At 35.9% G+C, this 18,561-nt stretch overlaps 1 protein-coding gene across 6 annotated transcripts in view; it reads left to right on the top strand.

Annotated features, from left to right (window-relative positions):
* Nucleotides 1-18,561, top strand: part of CDH18 (cadherin 18) — a 627,896-nt gene that overhangs the window by 553,295 nt on the left and 56,040 nt on the right. For all 6 annotated transcript variants that reach the window (XM_032470371.1, XM_032470358.1, XM_006178333.3 and 3 more), the window contains one exon: nt 8,648-8,784. In XM_032470371.1, the coding sequence (XP_032326262.1) occupies nt 8,648-8,784 (137 nt within the window). The remainder of the gene's footprint in view (nt 1-8,647; nt 8,785-18,561) is intronic.

The raw sequence follows: 18,561 nt of genomic DNA, 5'->3' as shown, positions 1-18,561 counted from the left end.
ATGTGCTGTATATGCTGCCTGTTTATTAAGCACAATACACTATCAAGTGACAAATGGTCTTTATGTTCTATTTTTTTTAGAAGGATTATTTTCTGGGTGCATGACTTGTGGAATAAATTGCATCCCCAAAGTGAGCTAAGGGAATCTTAAATTTTTTAATGAATCTGAGCTATACTGCAGGTGTGTGACTTTTTGTTAAATTAAAGATGAGGCCAGGCTGCTGTAATATCCCACAGGGTGTACATTGATTAAACTTTATCCCATCTATTGATCGTAGTCAGTAAAACTTACCAAAACAGCTGGTTGGGAGGCAAAGTCTCAAATATATTTGCGTTACTACTCACGTTCTGTACCCACAAGTATCTACAGTGTGACAACTGAAAGAAATCTTGTATACTTTAAGCCAACTGACGTTTCTCCAAGTAAACCACTGTTAAAATAGATTTCCATGATGTCAGTTTTAAATTAATTTTTATGGTGAGATGGACAGACTATAATGAAAATAACAAGTGCCTCTGAGGGCTGAAATTTTGTTTTTGAAGTGAAAAAAACTTTTCTAATGTACTTTAACATGACTAATAATTATCTTGAATCTAGGCCTACATAATCAGTGAAATTGATTACCAAATGATGAACTGGGTAATTTTTTTTAAAGTAGCTTCTGTTGAAGAAAATACTTGAATAAAGGCAATCACTGTTGAGATTGACAGTGTTTACCATGGCCATAACGTGTCTGGTGTTTTTTTTTTTGCCCATAAATGCTAATTTTAAGAATAAATTTTCGTCTTATTTCAATGTAATGCTTTTTTCTTTTCATTGCATTAAAATAGATTTACTAGAAATATGAAATGGTGCACATATTGAATGACAGAACAGAGTAGTTGTAGGAATAAAAAATTTTAACCCAGGTTTATAAACTACAGTAGCAACTTTTGCAAGATCCCCTATGTTAAATGGGCCCATTTATCTGACAGCAGGAAATTAGTCATGGTTTGCATAGGGAGTTGTCCAATGAGTGGGCCCTTAAGGACCACTGGACAAATCTGAGCCGGCACAAGCTTAATTGTACTTCCTCTGGTCTGCAGCCAGGTGATAACCAATCCCTCATAGGCAACATCTTATTGATTACTGATCACAAAACTTCCTAAGTAGCATTTAGTATAGATATTATCTTGGCACCTAGTTCATGCAAGATGTGGTGAGCTTATAGTGATGTCAGGACGTAATGTTGTGCTATAATAATCGTACTAGAGTAGCCCTTGAATCTACCTCAACATTTTCTCCCTCATACTAATCCTGTTGGCTGTGTATCCTGCAGATGTAGCCAAAGCATCCACATGAGGTACTATGGAGGGTTTTTTTTTCCCCTAGGATTCAACCTAAAGTCTAAAAAAATGAGCTTTAAAAATGATAATTGTATTACAACTTAAAATTAGTTCCAGAACTGTAAGTTAAATGAAATGCTGTGAAAAATATAAATGTATTTGTCCTTTTTGCAATGTTTAGATATCTCTCAGTGAAAGAGAAATATAAGCTAGCACACGCTGTAAAAGAAAGTTTATTTCCTGAATTAATCTAAGAAATTTTGAACATAATATTAGGAATCTATAAAAAATTCATCTCTGTATGAAAACCTACTGCTCTGGATAATTAAAGCGTGATGACCTATTGGCCTGATTCTTTCCACCAAAACATTTACAAAAGAGGTAAAGGCTACTCTGACATGCCTTAATTAATTTTACACTAGGTACTAACAGATTCTTCTTTGTATTTGTTGAAGGCTTCGTTGGTTTATTCATTCACTTATAAGGCAAAGTCATACCCCTGTGCTATGGTAGGTTGTAGAAAGAGTTTTATTCTCATAAACTTTCCAAATGAAAATTGACTGATATGCATTGGGCAGGGAAATAATTTTTGGACAGAATTTTCTTTTTATTTTTTGGAAATGGACAGCAATTCATGCCATTTGTATGGAGACATTTGTTCATTCAATAGTAATCCTTATTCAGCTCCTACTGTGTTTGGAGCACTTTGCCAGAAGAAAAAAACAAAACAGACTAACAAAAAAACAGAACTTAACTATTCATGAACTTTCTCAACAAAATAAACATAAGTTTTCTAAGAAAGAAAGAGAGAAAGCGAACTTAAGAGGCAATAAAACAAGTAACAGTTAACTATTGAGGTCTGTCATGTGGTACTCAAGCATAAAATACTTTCATATATTACCTCATTTAATTGTCACAAGAAAGTTACAACGTACGCAGCATCTCCATTTTGCTAACAAAGAAGGGCTCAGAGAGGTGTTACATTGCTTACGGTCACAGAGCTAATCAGGGGTTTAGGTGTGACGAACACCACCCTTACTTGGTTTCCAAACCCATGTTGATCTCTTACTACTGCTCAATACCATTTTCACACATATGCTGGATCTCTTTTGGAAACAAATTTTCATAGAATTTATGTTTACATTCTGAATAAATCAAGACAGTTTATTGTACACAGAGGAAAAGAATGTAGGAGAGGTTCTTCAGTGGCCTGAAGTGGTTATCACCTCTACAGTATCTGAAAATTGGGAAATTTGTTTTGGGTAAACCCCTCTTCTGTTCATCTCTTCTCTCTATGTACCTTCGTGAGCCGACCTTTGCATTTTAGATCAAAAATGCACTATGAGTTGAATTGTCCCCATCAACCAACCCCCTCTCGACTCTCTTGCAAGCATTCTCTCAATGACTTAGTTGATGATGATTGAAACAATTGTCATTCCTTACCGAAGAATATTTTATTGTAAAGTAAGTTCATATTACTCTAGGGTAACACTGTGGAGATGGTAATATTGATCAGGGCATTAGCGTATGGGTAAAGGAGATCAACTTCTGTCTGTAGCCTATCTATAACCAACTGTCTCCTTCTATCTTACTTACAAAGTAATGGTGGTCTGAAAAATGACACCCCACTTTAGACCAGATCTAAGATATCTCACCAATGTTTTCCCTAATGCCTTCTGGTGCTTAGAATTTAACTCTGACCTCTGATTTTAAACTGTCTGAGCATCGATCTCAATATTAGCTTGCAAATAGCTTTTCTTTTCTTTTCTTTTCTTTTTTTCTTTTTTTGCCTACTTGTTTCCCTAACTAAACCATGTCTAAATAATTCTCAGGTCTTGCTACCTCTTCTCTTTTATATATCTCTTGTTCCTTTCTTTTATTCCTTCAAATAAATATTCATTGAATGAATGGGCAAAGCCTCAAATATTATCTACTTTAAAAAAGTATAAATATTACTTGATGGATTGTATTGATTTTTAATCTCTTGCACTAACTAGCTCTTTGATGTTGGATAAAATTCTCCATCACTCTGCATCAGATTTCTTCTCGACAAAAATGGTCTATTAATAGTACTTATCTAGTTTTTTTGAGTCTGCAATAAACTAATATTTAGAAAACATTTAAAGCATGTATATAGTACACTGCAAGTGCTTCATAAATGTTAGTTTTTGTTATCACTTATTAGATCGCTTTTGCAAATAACCCATACATGTGTGAGTGTTTCCTCCAAGTCTCATACATCATCCCCATATAATCTTATGTTAAGAGGGAAAGTATAATTTGAAGGATATCTTTAAACATCTTGTCCAGTTATATATACTCTAGCCTCAGTTTACATTGGTTCATTTTTGACAGCTGTGAACTAGAATATTAAAATATAATTCTCAAAACTCTTAATTCCTCAACTTTCATAATTAATCCCAAGTTAGGACCGATATCACCTAGGTAAATGGTTAGTTGATTTTATACTTGCTGGATATATCTAAAAATGTCAAATTCCTGTTAACATTTGCCAAAAATCTAAGTATGTGTGTGTGTGCGTGTGTGTATATATATGTGTGTATATATATAGATAGATAGATGTTCATGAAGTATTAAATGTGTTTTTTTGAAGTTTGTGAAAGGAAGTGTATTTTATTATAAAAATATTTTGAAAAGGTACCTACTGAGAATGTTTTATCTATTTTGTTGTTGGATAAACAGTTTTATAGACACATGTCACTTCTTAATTTTAAATATTAGCATTGAATGATTCTGCGTATTACCCCCAACCTAGTCCTGTATCATTTCTTTTCTCTGACATTTCTGTCTTCCCTTTTTCTGAGTTTTTATTACTGAGGCTAGGCAGAAATCCAAGGGTAGTTAGAGCTATTTAGTTCTACTTGAGTTGGAATTCAATTGCAGTCCCATGAATAAGACTCTTTGGATTCAAGCATTGCCCGTATAGCGAGCCCTTATGTTGTATATTTCCCAAGAGAGTTAGGCTGCAAAGAAGAGTAAGAAGTAAATAACATGAGTCTGAGGACATGTGCCTCGTGTTACATCTACCATGTAAACATAGATTATATATTTTTCAAATTCAAATAAAAGCCTATTCATTCTAAAAGTATTTAAGCACTAATACTACCACTTAATGTTAGAAAGCTCTGTCTGTGGGATGCTTAAAAGAGAGGGGGTTGTTCTGATAAAGATGCCACACACTTTCAGAATCTTAATTTACCTTATAAACAGAAGAAAACCCATTTTCTTCCAGACTAACAGTTCTGAAGTGATCAGATTTCTAAAATGAGGCAAATTCTGCCATATTTCATAGGGGTATGTTGATAACAATGTCATCTGGGCTTTGCTGATAGCTGCGGCAGGGAGCTTTGAGGTTGAATAATATTTTTCAATTTTAGGTTCAACTTTCAAATACAGAAACCATTGTTCTAAGACTATCCCCGAATGGAAAGTTTCCTGAAGACAGATTACTTTAAACAATGTAATAACCAGATTGCCAACTGATTACATTTTAATCGATATTATTCTTTTTCTTTGACAAGATTTCCCACATCTAAGCAATTCAGCCCTCATCCTCCTGCATCCTCGGCAACAAGCCTCAGGGGAAGGGAGATTATGAGGATTTTTTGTTTTTTGTTTTGGGGGATTTTTGTGATATCAACTTAAGTCGAAGTAAATCAGTTTCAGGGCACCACGGCCTCGTGCTCTGGGAAAGCCCAATGCTGTATCTCGTTGCCACTCTTCTGTAGTGTCTGGATCTGATGTCTCTTCTCCAAATCAGATTTGCTTTATATTTTGGTCTTTCCTCACTTAAACTGATTTTGCAAGTTGAATTTTCCTTCATTAACCTATAGTTTTTATTAGAACAATTTGCACAAAATGGCCGGTTCCTTGTTTTGATCCCACAGGTACAAGCGACATGTTCTGTTTTTGTCAGGTCTTATTTTTATTAAATGAGCTCCTAGGTTTCTTGGGATGCTTCATAGTCCAGATTTATGGGATGCTATTAATGTCTTCTGTCATGGCTGTGCCTGTCTGTCCACAGGTTGTTATGGGGTTTCATGTTGAGCAATAAGTTCTACATAGGCGTTAACACCGTGTGCCTATGTGAGGCATGGGTTGTATTTCAATTATATTTATAATCTGTTCTAGAAAGTATGATGAATTTTGTAACATTTCCATCACCACAATCACCTGTATTCCAAGTGTTTCCCCATGTTAAAGTGGAAGAAGTTTCCTCTGTTACTTTCAATGGAAATCCCAATATTCGTGCTCTGGAAACCAATCTGTTCACCTTCTCATGATTTTTATCTTTTTAGCTATTCCCCTCTTTCAAAATGATCATTCTCTCCAGCAAAGACAATGCCTATTATTACCCACATCAGAAAAAATTAATTTGTTGAACCCACTTCTCTGATGACATAAGGCACCATTTTTCTGATCTTCATTTCAGGTAACGATATTCAATCAAGCGTCATGATGCATGGGCTTCATATATTTGCATTCAATATACTTTTGAATCCATTGCAATAAAACTTCCAACCTTTCATATTTTATTGAAACTACTCTTTTTCAAGTTAGCCAAAGATGTCCATCCTGCCAAATCCAATTCAGCCTTTACTAACCTCACTCAGCTTCTTAATAGAATTCACCCCAGCTGTCCACACTCCTTTCTTGGCTTCTGCACCACCCCACTCGCCCAATTTCCCTTCTCCCCTGAGCTGCACCTTCCCCTGAAGCATCTCCTATGCAGATGCTGGGACGCTTTATACCCAAAGATGGTGTTCTGTACCGCTCCATCTGTCACGTCCTTTCCTTACAATTCTCTCCCAGATGAGATTATATTGTTCCCATTACAGTACATTTAGGCTGATACATCCTCAACTGTATATTTCCCATTCATTCAGAAAGCACATTGGAAGTCCACACCCACATCTAATTTTCTATTTTTTATTCCACATGTTTATTAATTGACATCCAAGGCATAACATGTCAAAGCCACTGATTTCTGCCCAACTCTCTTTCTCCCAAAGGGATTGTTTCTTTCCCTCTTTAATTCTGAATGGGCTTATCAGCTACATGCTAGATCAAATACACAGACACAACACAAAAATCATTCATGATTTCTTCTTTTTACTAATGCCACTCCAACAAAAAGCTTTATAGGTTGTAGCCAAAATATAGCACTATTTTATACACTTCTGTCCGTTTCCTTCTTTTTTCCACCTGTGCCCATGATGACAATTATTTCTTTTCTGAGTTGTTTTTAATGTTCTGTGTTCCAAGATTCCAAAGTAGCCACTGGAATTTTTTTTCAGAACGTAAGTAGATCTGTTATTTATTTTGTTTAAATTGTTTCCATTGCTTCTATCAAAAAGTCAAAACCCTTGACTTGTGCCACAGGGCAGGCTTGTCCTACCCCCTGGCCATCACTTCATTATTCTGCCAGTTACATGGAAACATCCATTTGTTACTGAACCATGTCAAGCTTTTTCTGCACTTTGGATCTTTGTACTTTATGTCCCTATATTCAAATATTATTCCCCTTGCACTTCTCACATGACAGTTCATTCTTTTTTCTTCAGACGTAGAAGAAATGTAACTTAAGCTAAGAGTAATGAAGAGGGATGAAGGATTAGAGGTTTAAGGAGAAAAGAAAACTTCCTCCTTAAACCCATTGAGGAACAGTGTGGGACATCTCTACAACTTATTGTTAGATAGTGAAGTGGGGCACCAGGCAGATAGGTGGAGGAGGGAGGATGGTCGGGAAGTTGGGGTTATGCCTGCCTCCAGCATAAAGGGATTTTTACTTCTTCTAAATGAGGGCCAGCAAGAAACTGGTTAGAACCAGTCAGGACTATGCAGTATTGAAAAACTTAATGGAACACGACCCAGTGCTCATTGTAATATAATTAACACTGTGGTTTAGCCCCTACCATGGGTTTTTCTGTGTGCACCATGGCTAAGGACTTGTGCAAAGGAAACAAACATGACTCGGCATTCCAGGGGCAAGAGCCGTCAATCAATCAAAAGGCCGCCTCTAAGCCAGGGTGTAAGAGAGAGGGCAAAACAAAGACCATTTTCCCTCCCTTGGATCAGCCCGCCTCCCACTCTTGGAGGTGGACTTTTCTTTTCCTAAATAAATCCTTCAAAAATCTTTCACTACGCAATGCGTCTCCCATCTGTAATCTTGTCCTCAGATAAGACAAGGAACTGAGGTCTTTTCCTTTTTGGGGGGTAACAATATAATGATTGTTTACTATATTATTTATTCAGATTTATGTTAATTAACTTGTTGAATAATGTAAAACCCCACAACTCAGGGGTATAGAAAAAAGTAATTTATAGCCATGGTGTGTGTGTCTGAGTCAGCTGGGATCAGCTGAACTAGACTGGCTTTTGTTTGCCAACTCTGCGTATCCCCAGTGCATTCCATCATGCATCTGCTCATTTATTAGGTAGCTCTGCGCTAGGGTGGGAGATCTGAACTGGGTCAACCCTATGTCTCTCACCTTTCTTCTGGGAACCAGTGAACTAGCCCTGGCATGATCTTCTTCTGGCAGTAGTAGAGTGTAAGAGGGAACTTGCAAAGTCTCATGACACCTAAACCCAAATACGGAACAGGGCACCATCACTTTCCACTCATTCTGTTGCCAAAGTAAGCTGGGGGCCAAATCTAAGGTAAGAAAGCCATGCACAATTACATGAGCTTGGCAGGGAAGAAGATGTGTGATCAATAAAGCAACCTACTTCCTGTTTATTCATTCTTTCACTCTTTGACTAAGAGAAGATGCTAAGTGATGGAGACACAACGGTAATTAATTAAAATGTTTTGTTTTTCATTTTGTGTTTATCTTCCAACTTCAGGTATAATGAAATTCCAAGATAAATTAATCTCTAACATCTGTTATCCTTAAAAAAACTGTACATATAACAATGAGAAGTTTAATTAAAGTTTTATTTTTTTCCAGTGGACTGTAGGCTTCACAGAGAAGTTTTTTGGGTTTGTTTTTTTTTTTTTTTTTTTGTCTCTCCCTCCCTCATTAATTAACTGTGCTTTTGTTCATGGAGTCTAGTAGGTGTATGTTTTAAGCTTTTTGAATTAGTAATTGAAGTGACAGAAAAAACGAGTGACAGAAAAATAATTGATATCAGTTCTATGCAAATATAAAATGGCCAGGCAAATCTTAAGAGCCAAATATGGAAAGTAAAAATACATGTTTCAGTATTTGAATGTATTAGGTTAATACCTCCCTTGATTCAGTTTTCTTTTCTTTGTTATAGCGTCGGGTAAAAGAAAATGTATCTATTTGTTTCTCTAGATATTTCATCGACTACAAACCTGAAGATGACAGGTTTTTCAACATTGATGCCAACACTGGAACCATTAAGACTACCAAGGTCCTTGATAGAGAGGAAACTCCGTGGTACAACATCACAGTTGCTGCTTCAGAAAATGGTAAACGTCTTTATTTTGTTATCATAGGAAAGAAGTCACTTATACGTGAAGATTTATGCTGAGATTTTCTCCAGAGCAAGGCTTTTGCCACTTTTATTGTTTATGCCAGGGGTGAGCAGAGTGCACAGAAGGTAGTAGATACAATTATTCATTGTCAGGTACAGCGAATAAATCTTGTACCTTTTCCTTTACTTTAATCCCCGCATAGTGGTGGGAAGTTGGCATCACAAAACTCTTAGTCTGCATCACTGAGTCAAAATACTTGGTTCTCTTCTGAATTGTGAGACTTGCTTTGTCATGTGCTTATTCCTTACTTAAGCAGAAGAGGAATACTTCATATGCGGCGAAACTGTTTAGGAAAACAAAAAGAAGAGAAGAAAAGACAATCTTAACATTGTACTTGAATTATTTTATCAATATAGCACCCCTCCTCAAGCTTCAATTAACACTCAGAACTTTTACAGTAAAAGAATAACTCTTGGGATTTCCACGGGCAGGTCTATGTCCCTTTTAAGAGAAGTATATGATACACAGCTGAGGAAGGCTCTTGTCTCATCCTCATCCAGAGCATGGCATTATGCTAAATACCTAGGTTTTGAAAAAAGCATAAATATCAATAATTATCTCTGAGTTCAAAAAGATGTGCATGACTACGTTCAAATGAAATTAGAATAAAATGCTAGGAAAACGGATTTACTGTCATGAAAATGAAACCTTTCTTTACATGTTGAGAAATAAACCAAAGGTACAAATTGCCCCAAGTTTAGCATTGCATGCAGAAAATATGTATAATTTTAAAAGATTTCTACATATTCACAACAGAACTATAAATATATTAAAATTAAGAATACTTCACATTAAAAAAACAGTGCTATGTGAAAAGAAATTATGTTCTCTTTTGCTTGTCCTCAGAAGGTACAAGAAATTTTAAAAAATTGAAACTTCATTTATAAATAATTTACAAATCATGCAATTCACCCTTTTAAAGGGTACAGTTTAATAACTTTTAGTATACTTAGAACTTGTGCATCAATCACTACAATCTGTTTTAGAATATATTCATGATTTCAGAAAGAAATCCTGTACCCCTTGGTCATCACCCTCTAAACCCCACTCCTTGTGTCTCAACTCAAGAAGCCACTAACCTACTTCCAGTTTCTATAGATGTCTTAGTCTGTTTCGGCCAATATAACAAAATGCCATAAACTGAGTGCTTCAAACAACAAACATTTATTTCTCACAGTTCTGGAGGCTGGAAGTCCAAGATTAAGGGGCAACAGATTTGGTATCTGGTGAAAACCCAGTCCAGGTTCATAAATGGCTGCCTTCTACTGGTGAACTCACCTGGCACGAGGGCAAAGAATCTCTCTGGAGGCACTAATCTCACTGATGAGTGTTCCACTCTGAATTTTGGCAAGGGAACATAAACATTCAGTCTATAGCAATAGATTTGCCTTTTCTTGGCATTTCATATAAAAGAATCATATAACCCGTGGTTCTGTGTGACTGGCTTACTTCACTCAGCACAGTATTTTCAAAGTTCATTTACACTGTAGCATGTAGCAGTGTTTCATTCATTCTTATTGCTAAAAAATATTCCACTCTATGGATATATTACATTTTATTTGTCCCTTTATCACTTTATCTATCAGGACAGACATTTGGGCTGTTTCTACTTTTTGCCTAGTTTGAATAATGCTGTTATGAACATGACTATGAGTATCTCCATATGGATGGGTTTTCATTTCTTTTGGTTGTGTACCTAAGAGTGGGATTACGAGGTCACATAGAAACTCTATATTTAAACTTTTGATGAGCAGCCAGACTGTTTTCCAAAGTGGCTACATTTTACATTCATACCAGCTCTATATGAGGGTTCCAATTTCTCTATATTGTTATCAATATTTATCATTACATACCTTTTTGATTAGATCCATTCTAGTGGGCATGGGGTGATAGCTCATTGTGGTTTATGTACTTTTATAATGCCCTTTATTACAAATCAGTAATTAAACCACTCCAGTCTTCTCTGTTCTACCTGAATTTTTCATGTTTTGCATCTGAAAAATCAACTCAAGTGGTTTCCATTTAGATAATTTTTTCGACATAATGTTCTCTTTGAAAATAAGCATCACTAACTACTTTAAAATGAGCATTATAAAGAATACATGAGTGGGTTCACTTGTTATCATTCTGGTTAATATTCATTTTCAACGTAACGAGACTAGACCTAGAATTACATGTTCTTAGTCACCCAAGGACAACAAAAGGACTGTCACATGATAAAGGCTCATTGAAAATTAGTTTTAAAATAAAGGAATAAATGGATTGATATATTCAAAAGGAAATGATAAAGACATTTGAAAGGTTCCAAAAATATTGTGTAGTTCTTGGGAACAAGCTCCATGGATAGAAGATGGAAGTTAAGAATCCCTGGAAAGAATGATATTTGCTTGTTGGAAACAATAGGAAATTTTAAAAATAGCATCAAAGTTCAATTACAGGCGTGTTTTAATCAGAGGCCGTACTTAAGATTGTTTCTAAATCTCACCTCAGTCCAAATAATGTTTGCATCAAGTAGAAGCTGATTTATAAACATACATGGGTTCATGTATATCATAAAAACTCTATTGTTTTCAATCATTACCAAAGGAAATGTTCATTTTTACTTAAGTAACGTCTTCAAGATATACTAAGTTTTTTTTTTTTAAACCACTTGTTGGTCCTTCATATGGGAAATGAGTTAATACACATCTACTAAGTAAAACAGCACAGTAAATCGTAATATCCTAAATTTTATGGATGGTAATAAAAAAGCCTTAGAGATATCTCAATGAGCATTACTAAGATATAATTTAATCCTAATCATAAACAGGTATGTAGAAAGAATGAGCAATAGTTAAGATTTTATAGCCATATTGGGAGACACTGTTTAGAAAAGTGCACATCCACTTACGGATTGCTTGACTTAAGTGTCTATGAAATAGAGTTGGAAGCCCTTCCAGGTACAATTGCTTGTAAGCATTAATTTCAACATGAGCCATGTCATCCAACTGTTTTCTAGTGTATTCTGTTGTGGATACTTTTTCAAACAGGATTTTTTTAAGGCTTTATTTTTTTTAGTGAAGTTTTAGATTCACAGCAAAATCGAGAGGAATGTATGGAGATCTCCCATATCCCCCCAGCACCTTCATGTGCTTAGCATCCTCGACTATCAACATCTCCCACCAGAGTGATACATTTGTTATAATTGATGAACCTATATTGACATGTCATAATCAACCAAAGTCCATGGTTTAATTTAAGGTTCATTCTTGGTCTCCTTTGGGTTTGGACAGCTGTATAATGGCATGTTCTCATCATGATAGTATCATACAGAGTATTTTGACTGCACTAAAAATCTTCTGTGCTCTGCCCATTCATGTCTCCCCATCCCTACGCCAGGTAACCAATGATCTTTTTATTGGCTCCCTAGTTTGGCCTCTTCCAGAATGTCATGTAGTTGGATTTATACAACATGTTGCCTTTCAGAATGGCTTCTTTTACTTAGTAATATGGATTTAAGATTCCACCATGTCTTTTCATGTCTCGATTGCTCATTTCTTTTTAACATTCAATAATATTCCATTGTTAGGATGTACCACAGTTTCTTTACTCATCCATCTACTGAAGAATATCTTGGTTGTTTCCAAGTTCTTGTTAATGATGAAATAAAGCTGCTATAAGCATTCATGTGTAGGTTTTCATGTGGACAGAAGTTTTCAACTTCTTTGAGCTAATACCAAAATATGCAATTGCTGTATCATATGGTAAGAGTATGTTTAGTTTTATAAGAAATTGACAAAATGTCTTACAAAGTGGCTGTGCCATTTCGCATACCCACCAGATATGAATGAATAAGAGTTCCTGTTGCTCCACATCCTCCCTAGCATTTGATGTTGTCAGTGTTCCCTGGATTTGGGACACTTTAATGGATATATAATGGTATCCTGTTGTTTTAATTTGTATTTTCCTGACATACATGTGGAGCATCTTTTCATATGCTTATTTGCCATCTGTATGTTTTGTTTGGTGAGGTGTCTATTAAGGCCTTGAACCATTTTTGAATCAGGTTGTTTTCTTGTTGAATGCTAAGAGTTATTTGCATGTTTTGGATAACTGGTTTATCAGATATGTCTTTTGCAAATATTTTCTCCCAGTCTGTGTCTTGTCTTCTCATCCTCTTGACAGTGTCTTTCATGAACAGAAAACGGATTTTTAAAAATCTTAAGCTAACAGTTTTGAGGAGACTGTTGTTCTAAGGAGTTACAATTCGAAGTTAATGTTTTAAAATACCTATTCATCCTACCTAGGGGTTTGTGCAATTAAAAGAAAGGGGCCTCATCTGGGCAGATAAAGAAATGAACCAGAATTTAAGAGAAAATAAAAGCAAAGCAACTCTGTGCAAAAACAAAACAAAGCAAAACACACACACACACAAACCAAAACAAAAAATGTTGCCCCCTTCCTTGAGGTGAACAGGCCTCATGCTAGAGGGCCAGTGTGAAAGTTGAGGGTTGTCACAGCTGAAATGAGCATCCTTTGAGCAGGCAGGTAGAGCGCAGGCGCAATGCAGCTGTTAATTACATGGTGTTTGGCTCTGCCTTCTTTCATCCTGTGGTTCTGGGTCAAAGCATTTATGCAGCTGCCTAGTCATGCAGGAAAGGCAGGAAACATGGATCTGGTCTGTGACATCTTTTACCAGCTGCTATTTGTCCTTGTAGGGAGCACTTTACAGGTGTGTCATCCTAACAAAAATCTCTGTGAAATAGAGAGGAAAGGTATTATTCTCATTTTTTAGATAAAAGAACATGAGACTCATACAAAATATTAATCTAAATATTTTGGTTCCTAGATCTGCACTCATTCTAACATGGTCCTCCATATGGAAATCGATGTCCATGGGACCTAAGTACCAGTCAGGTATTTGAATTGATTGAGGTTTATTCTGTTACTTATTTTTAAAATGCGTTCTGTGACATAAGATTATTTTCAGCATTTTAAAGAACACGCTAAGAATCAAATGAATTCAATATGTTGTCTCTGGTCAGGGGAATAGAAAGTGTTGCCTTCTTATCAGGTGTCACAGTCTTTGGGGAAGAGAACGTTCTAAATAAATACTTGTGGAACATTTCTGTTACCGGCAGCAATGTAATTCATAATACAGCTATTTGATAACTTCTATGACTCTTCCATTAATGTGTAACAAATACTCATATGATTTCTGTAGGGTAGAAATCCAGGAGGGTTCAGCTGTGTTCTCTGCTTTAGATCTGGAAAGACTTAAGTGATGTGTCAGCTGGGCTGGGCTCTTATTGGGAGGCTCCAGGGAAGAATCTGATTATTTACTTGCTTACTTACTTATTTACTTACTTATTTATTTATTTTCATTGAAGTATAATCAGTTTACAATGTTGTGTCAATTTCTGAGGTACAGCACAATGCTTCAGTCATACAGGAACATACATATATTTGTTTTTGTATTCTTTTTCACCATAAGTTACTACAAGATACTGAATAAAGTTTCCTGTGCTATACAGTATAAATTTGTTGTTTATTTTATACGTATTAGTTAGTATCTGCAAATCTCAAGCTTTCAGTTTACCCCTTCCCACACCCTCCCCCCCAGTAATCATGTTTGTTTTCTACATCTGTGAATCTGTTTCTGTTTTGTAAATAAGTCTGTTTGTTTGTTTGTTTTTAGACTCTACATGTAAGCAATATCATATGATATTTTTCTTTCTCTTTCTGGCTTACTTCGTGAAGAATCTGATTTAATGCTCATTCTTTCTGGCACAATTCACTTCCTTGAGGATGTGGGTCTCCATTTTTTTTTCTAGTTGTCAACTTGGGCATCTCTCTCCTCTTAGAGGCTGCCGGCCTTCCTCCGCACATAGCCCTCACCTTCTTCAAACAAGTGACTGTGTGTCAAGTCCTTTTTATGCCTGAATTTCTTTAACTTTCTCTTCTGCTGCCATCTGGAGAAAGTCTCTGCTTTCAGTGGTCTTCACCTGATTGGGTCAGGCCTACCCAGATAAGCTCTGTGTTTTAAGGTCAAATGACTTGGGACTTTAATTTTATCTGCAAAATTCCCTTCACAATAGTATTCAGATTCATGTTAAGTTGAATAACCAAGGACAGGAGTCTTGTGCTGGCATCTTTAGAATTCTACCTACCATGACCCTAAAATGTCTGTAAAAATTTGGCAAGGTTGTTATTGTTGTTGTTGTTATTATTATTATTATCATCATTATATTACTGGATAGTACATATCCTTTCAAACCTGATGCTGTGGTTTACTTGTCCTTCTGTATGACTCCTTAGTACAGTAACGGCACTAGTAGGTACTCAAAAAGTAGTTCTTAATATATTTTTTCCGAGTGAATTTCTCATCATCTCCCTCCATTTCTTTGTTAGAGCCTCAGTGCAGGATAACGTATATTTTGTCCCAACTGTGTTTTGGAATCTGCCATTATGATCATTCTTCTTAATATCTAAATCCAATGAATATATTTTCTTTCTTATTTCCCCTTGATTTCTTCGTGATATTTGACTATATTAATCATTCTCTTTCCTCTTGGAATGTTCTACTTCCTTAGTATCCATCCCAGTACTCTGGTGTGATGTGCTTTATCACCTTTATCCTAAAGTATACATTAACTGACTCACTCAAAATGCATTCATCAATGATACTTGCTAGGTAGTGTAGTGATTTAGGCACTAATGGTACTGAGGACATATTTTGTTTTTGAGGAATTTAAGAGTCTCACGCAAAAGACAAAGTAAGCATATAATTGCATTATGAATAATTACTGTGCTTTTTAGGAACTAGAGAAACATAAAACATGGTTGCTTTGTCTCTCTAAGAGGATAAGTGGAGATTTCAAAGAAGGATAACGCATGGATTCAGTCTTGAGATGAAGGATGAGTAAAGGTTAAACTACATTCTGCTGTCAGCTGGACCTGGATTAGTCAGGGTTCTTCAGACAAACAGAACCTATAAGATTCAGAACCAATAAGGAGATTTAGTATAAGGAATTAGCTCATGTTGGCTCATCCAGTTACGGAGGCTGGCAGGTCTGAAATCTTCAGATCCCATGTCCTAGGGCACATCTTAAGGCCAGAACCTGGAAGAGCCAATATTTCAGAAACTATCAGGCAAGAGAATTCTCTCATATTCAAAGAAGAGTCAGCCTTTTGTTCCATTCAAGTCTTCAACAAACTGGATGAAACCCACTCACATAATAGAGAACAATCTACTTTACTAGGTCTTCCAATTTAAATGTTAATCTTATCCAGAAGCACTCTTACAAACACAAAATAGTGTTTGACCAAATATCTGGGGACCCCATGAATTTGAGTCTCATTATGGCCCAATATCCTGGGTTTTATCCGGCTGTCTATGCGATGCCCATGTAGGCTAAGGTTTGAGAACCACTCACCAATGTGATTCTAATGTAAATTAAGTTTAAGAAACATGGTTTTCAATAACAATTTGATCTATTTAGGACTAATCTCATGAGCATGCACACATGCGCGAGCGCACGCACGTGCACACACACACTCACACACACACACACACGGATCCTGATTGCCTGAGGAATAAACTCCATGTAGGTCATACGTGGCTTTTCTTCATAATATTTGGCCCTCTAGTCTCAGCTGAATCCTCTGAAAAATGTGTATCATGCTTTTAGGCACAGACCCTCAAACAGGCCGTGTTGTTTCAATAATTGTATTGTCTTTCCATCTCTCAAAGCCCTCTTCTTATTTTCTTCTGCTTTACAAACAGCAATTTTCTTTTAAGAAGTCTTTCGAATGTCACACCTGTGAACTTTTTCTCAACTTCTCAGGCAAATTTTACAGCCCCTTCCCTTCTATACTCTAACTGCATGCCTGCCTTAAAATGACATCACTTATCAGTCTTACATAGAGCACTTACCATGTTTTATTGTAATATTTTCACTTTTTCTGGATGGTCAACATCTCAAGTCTACGGATCAGGTCTCTTTCATCTTTGTTCATCATAGTATTGCCAAATACTTAGTAAATTTCCTGAGACATAGAACTGGGTTAATAAAATTTTGTTAAATTCATGAATATTCTCTGCCCTCATTTCTCCACCTACCTTAACTACCGAACACCTCCATCACTCACTACAAAATGCAGTCATCACTAAACTATATGTTTCCCATTTCACCTAGAATATTCTGTTTCGCCTTGTTCTGTGCATTAAATGCAAGGATGTATTCCACCTGATCAATACACCAAAATGGGACTTTGTCTCATTAATTGCTTGCATGACGGTTGTACTCCCAAAGGATCCAAGGTCAGGGAGATGCTTATTTATTCATACTTTAATGAGTCCAAAAGGTTCTGCTGTAACCAGAGTTCATGGTTTCAGCAAGAACAGAAACGAGCTCATGTTTTGTGAATTGATATGAATATCTGCCTAGCTCCCTGTTTCACTTTTTCTCTCTACATAACTCAAGTCCAGAAACCAGTGTTTCCATATTCTTTATTCATTGAATGTTTCTCATTTGTTTTCTCAATTCTCATGCAAATGTATTCAAAGAGTAGGATCCACACATTTCAAATTTAGTCCACTTGTCAACTTCAGGTCCTGGAAATTAAATTTAAATTTTATGAACTCGTTCCTCGTTGCCTTTTAATCTGAAATTAATTTTTGTTAGCAGCTGCATCTAACAATGTAAAACCCCGTTACTGAAGAGTGGGTGGTTTTTAAGTCCCTTTGGCTTCTACATATTCTATTATTATTGTCAGTGTGCTTATTTTTGGTCCATGAAATTTGTCTTCCACAAATGTGTTCGTATTAGCAGTTTCCCTTAACACACAAAAGAATCCTAGTGGGTGTTTTCCCCTCAGCACACAAAGGGACTAACACACGGATAAATTGATATCACTTTAACCAATGATCCGAAGTACTACAATAAAATATTTTCTGAAATTTTTTATACATCCATGTGTCAGTGTATTAGTTACCTAATGCCATATGACAGATTACTTCAAAATATCTAAAAATAATTCAATTTGTTCTGAGATTTAGAATAACTTTGTTGATTCATGTACCTGCCTGCAAGTTTCATAGGTAAACTGGGCTTTAGGCTTTATTTGATTAGGTCTGTGTCTCCATTTCTCTGCGATTGTTTTCCTTTCCTGCATTCTTTTTTATCTCACATTTTGCTTTAGAGTTGTTAGATTATAGTAATAAGCAACGAGTACTATGTTAACTTTTAGTACATTAACGGAATGAATATCACTTTAAATTGAGATACACTCATCCTCATTCACATCCAAGGTGAGATAAATAATCATTTTGCATAACCACTAAGAATGGTGCTCCCAATTAAGCAATTTATGAACTAATCTCAATTCACTGCCTTTAAAAATTATATATAATACATGAAATGTGCCCATAATTTCATTAATTAGTGTGACAAAAGGTGTGGGATTGTCTATATTGTCTCAGAACCTTCAAGGTCTATATATCTGTCTTCACTTGCAGAAATTCTATTCAAACCTTTTGGATCCTACACACAAGGAGGAGTTTGATCAGACAATTATAATGTCTAAGACATTCTCTTTTTTCGTCATTGTGTATCCAGTAAGTCGATACATTGAAGGATTACTAAGGATTACACTTTCCTGATTTCAGTATCAAATTCTAGAAGACTTAGAACACGTGTTGATTGAAAAGAAACTCAAACAACTCAAGTA

Source organism: Camelus ferus, chromosome 3 (assembly GCF_009834535.1).
Source record: "Camelus ferus isolate YT-003-E chromosome 3, BCGSAC_Cfer_1.0, whole genome shotgun sequence".
NCBI classification, from domain to species: domain Eukaryota; kingdom Metazoa; phylum Chordata; class Mammalia; order Artiodactyla; family Camelidae; genus Camelus; species Camelus ferus.
This window is presented reverse-complemented; position numbering and strand designations above follow the sequence as displayed.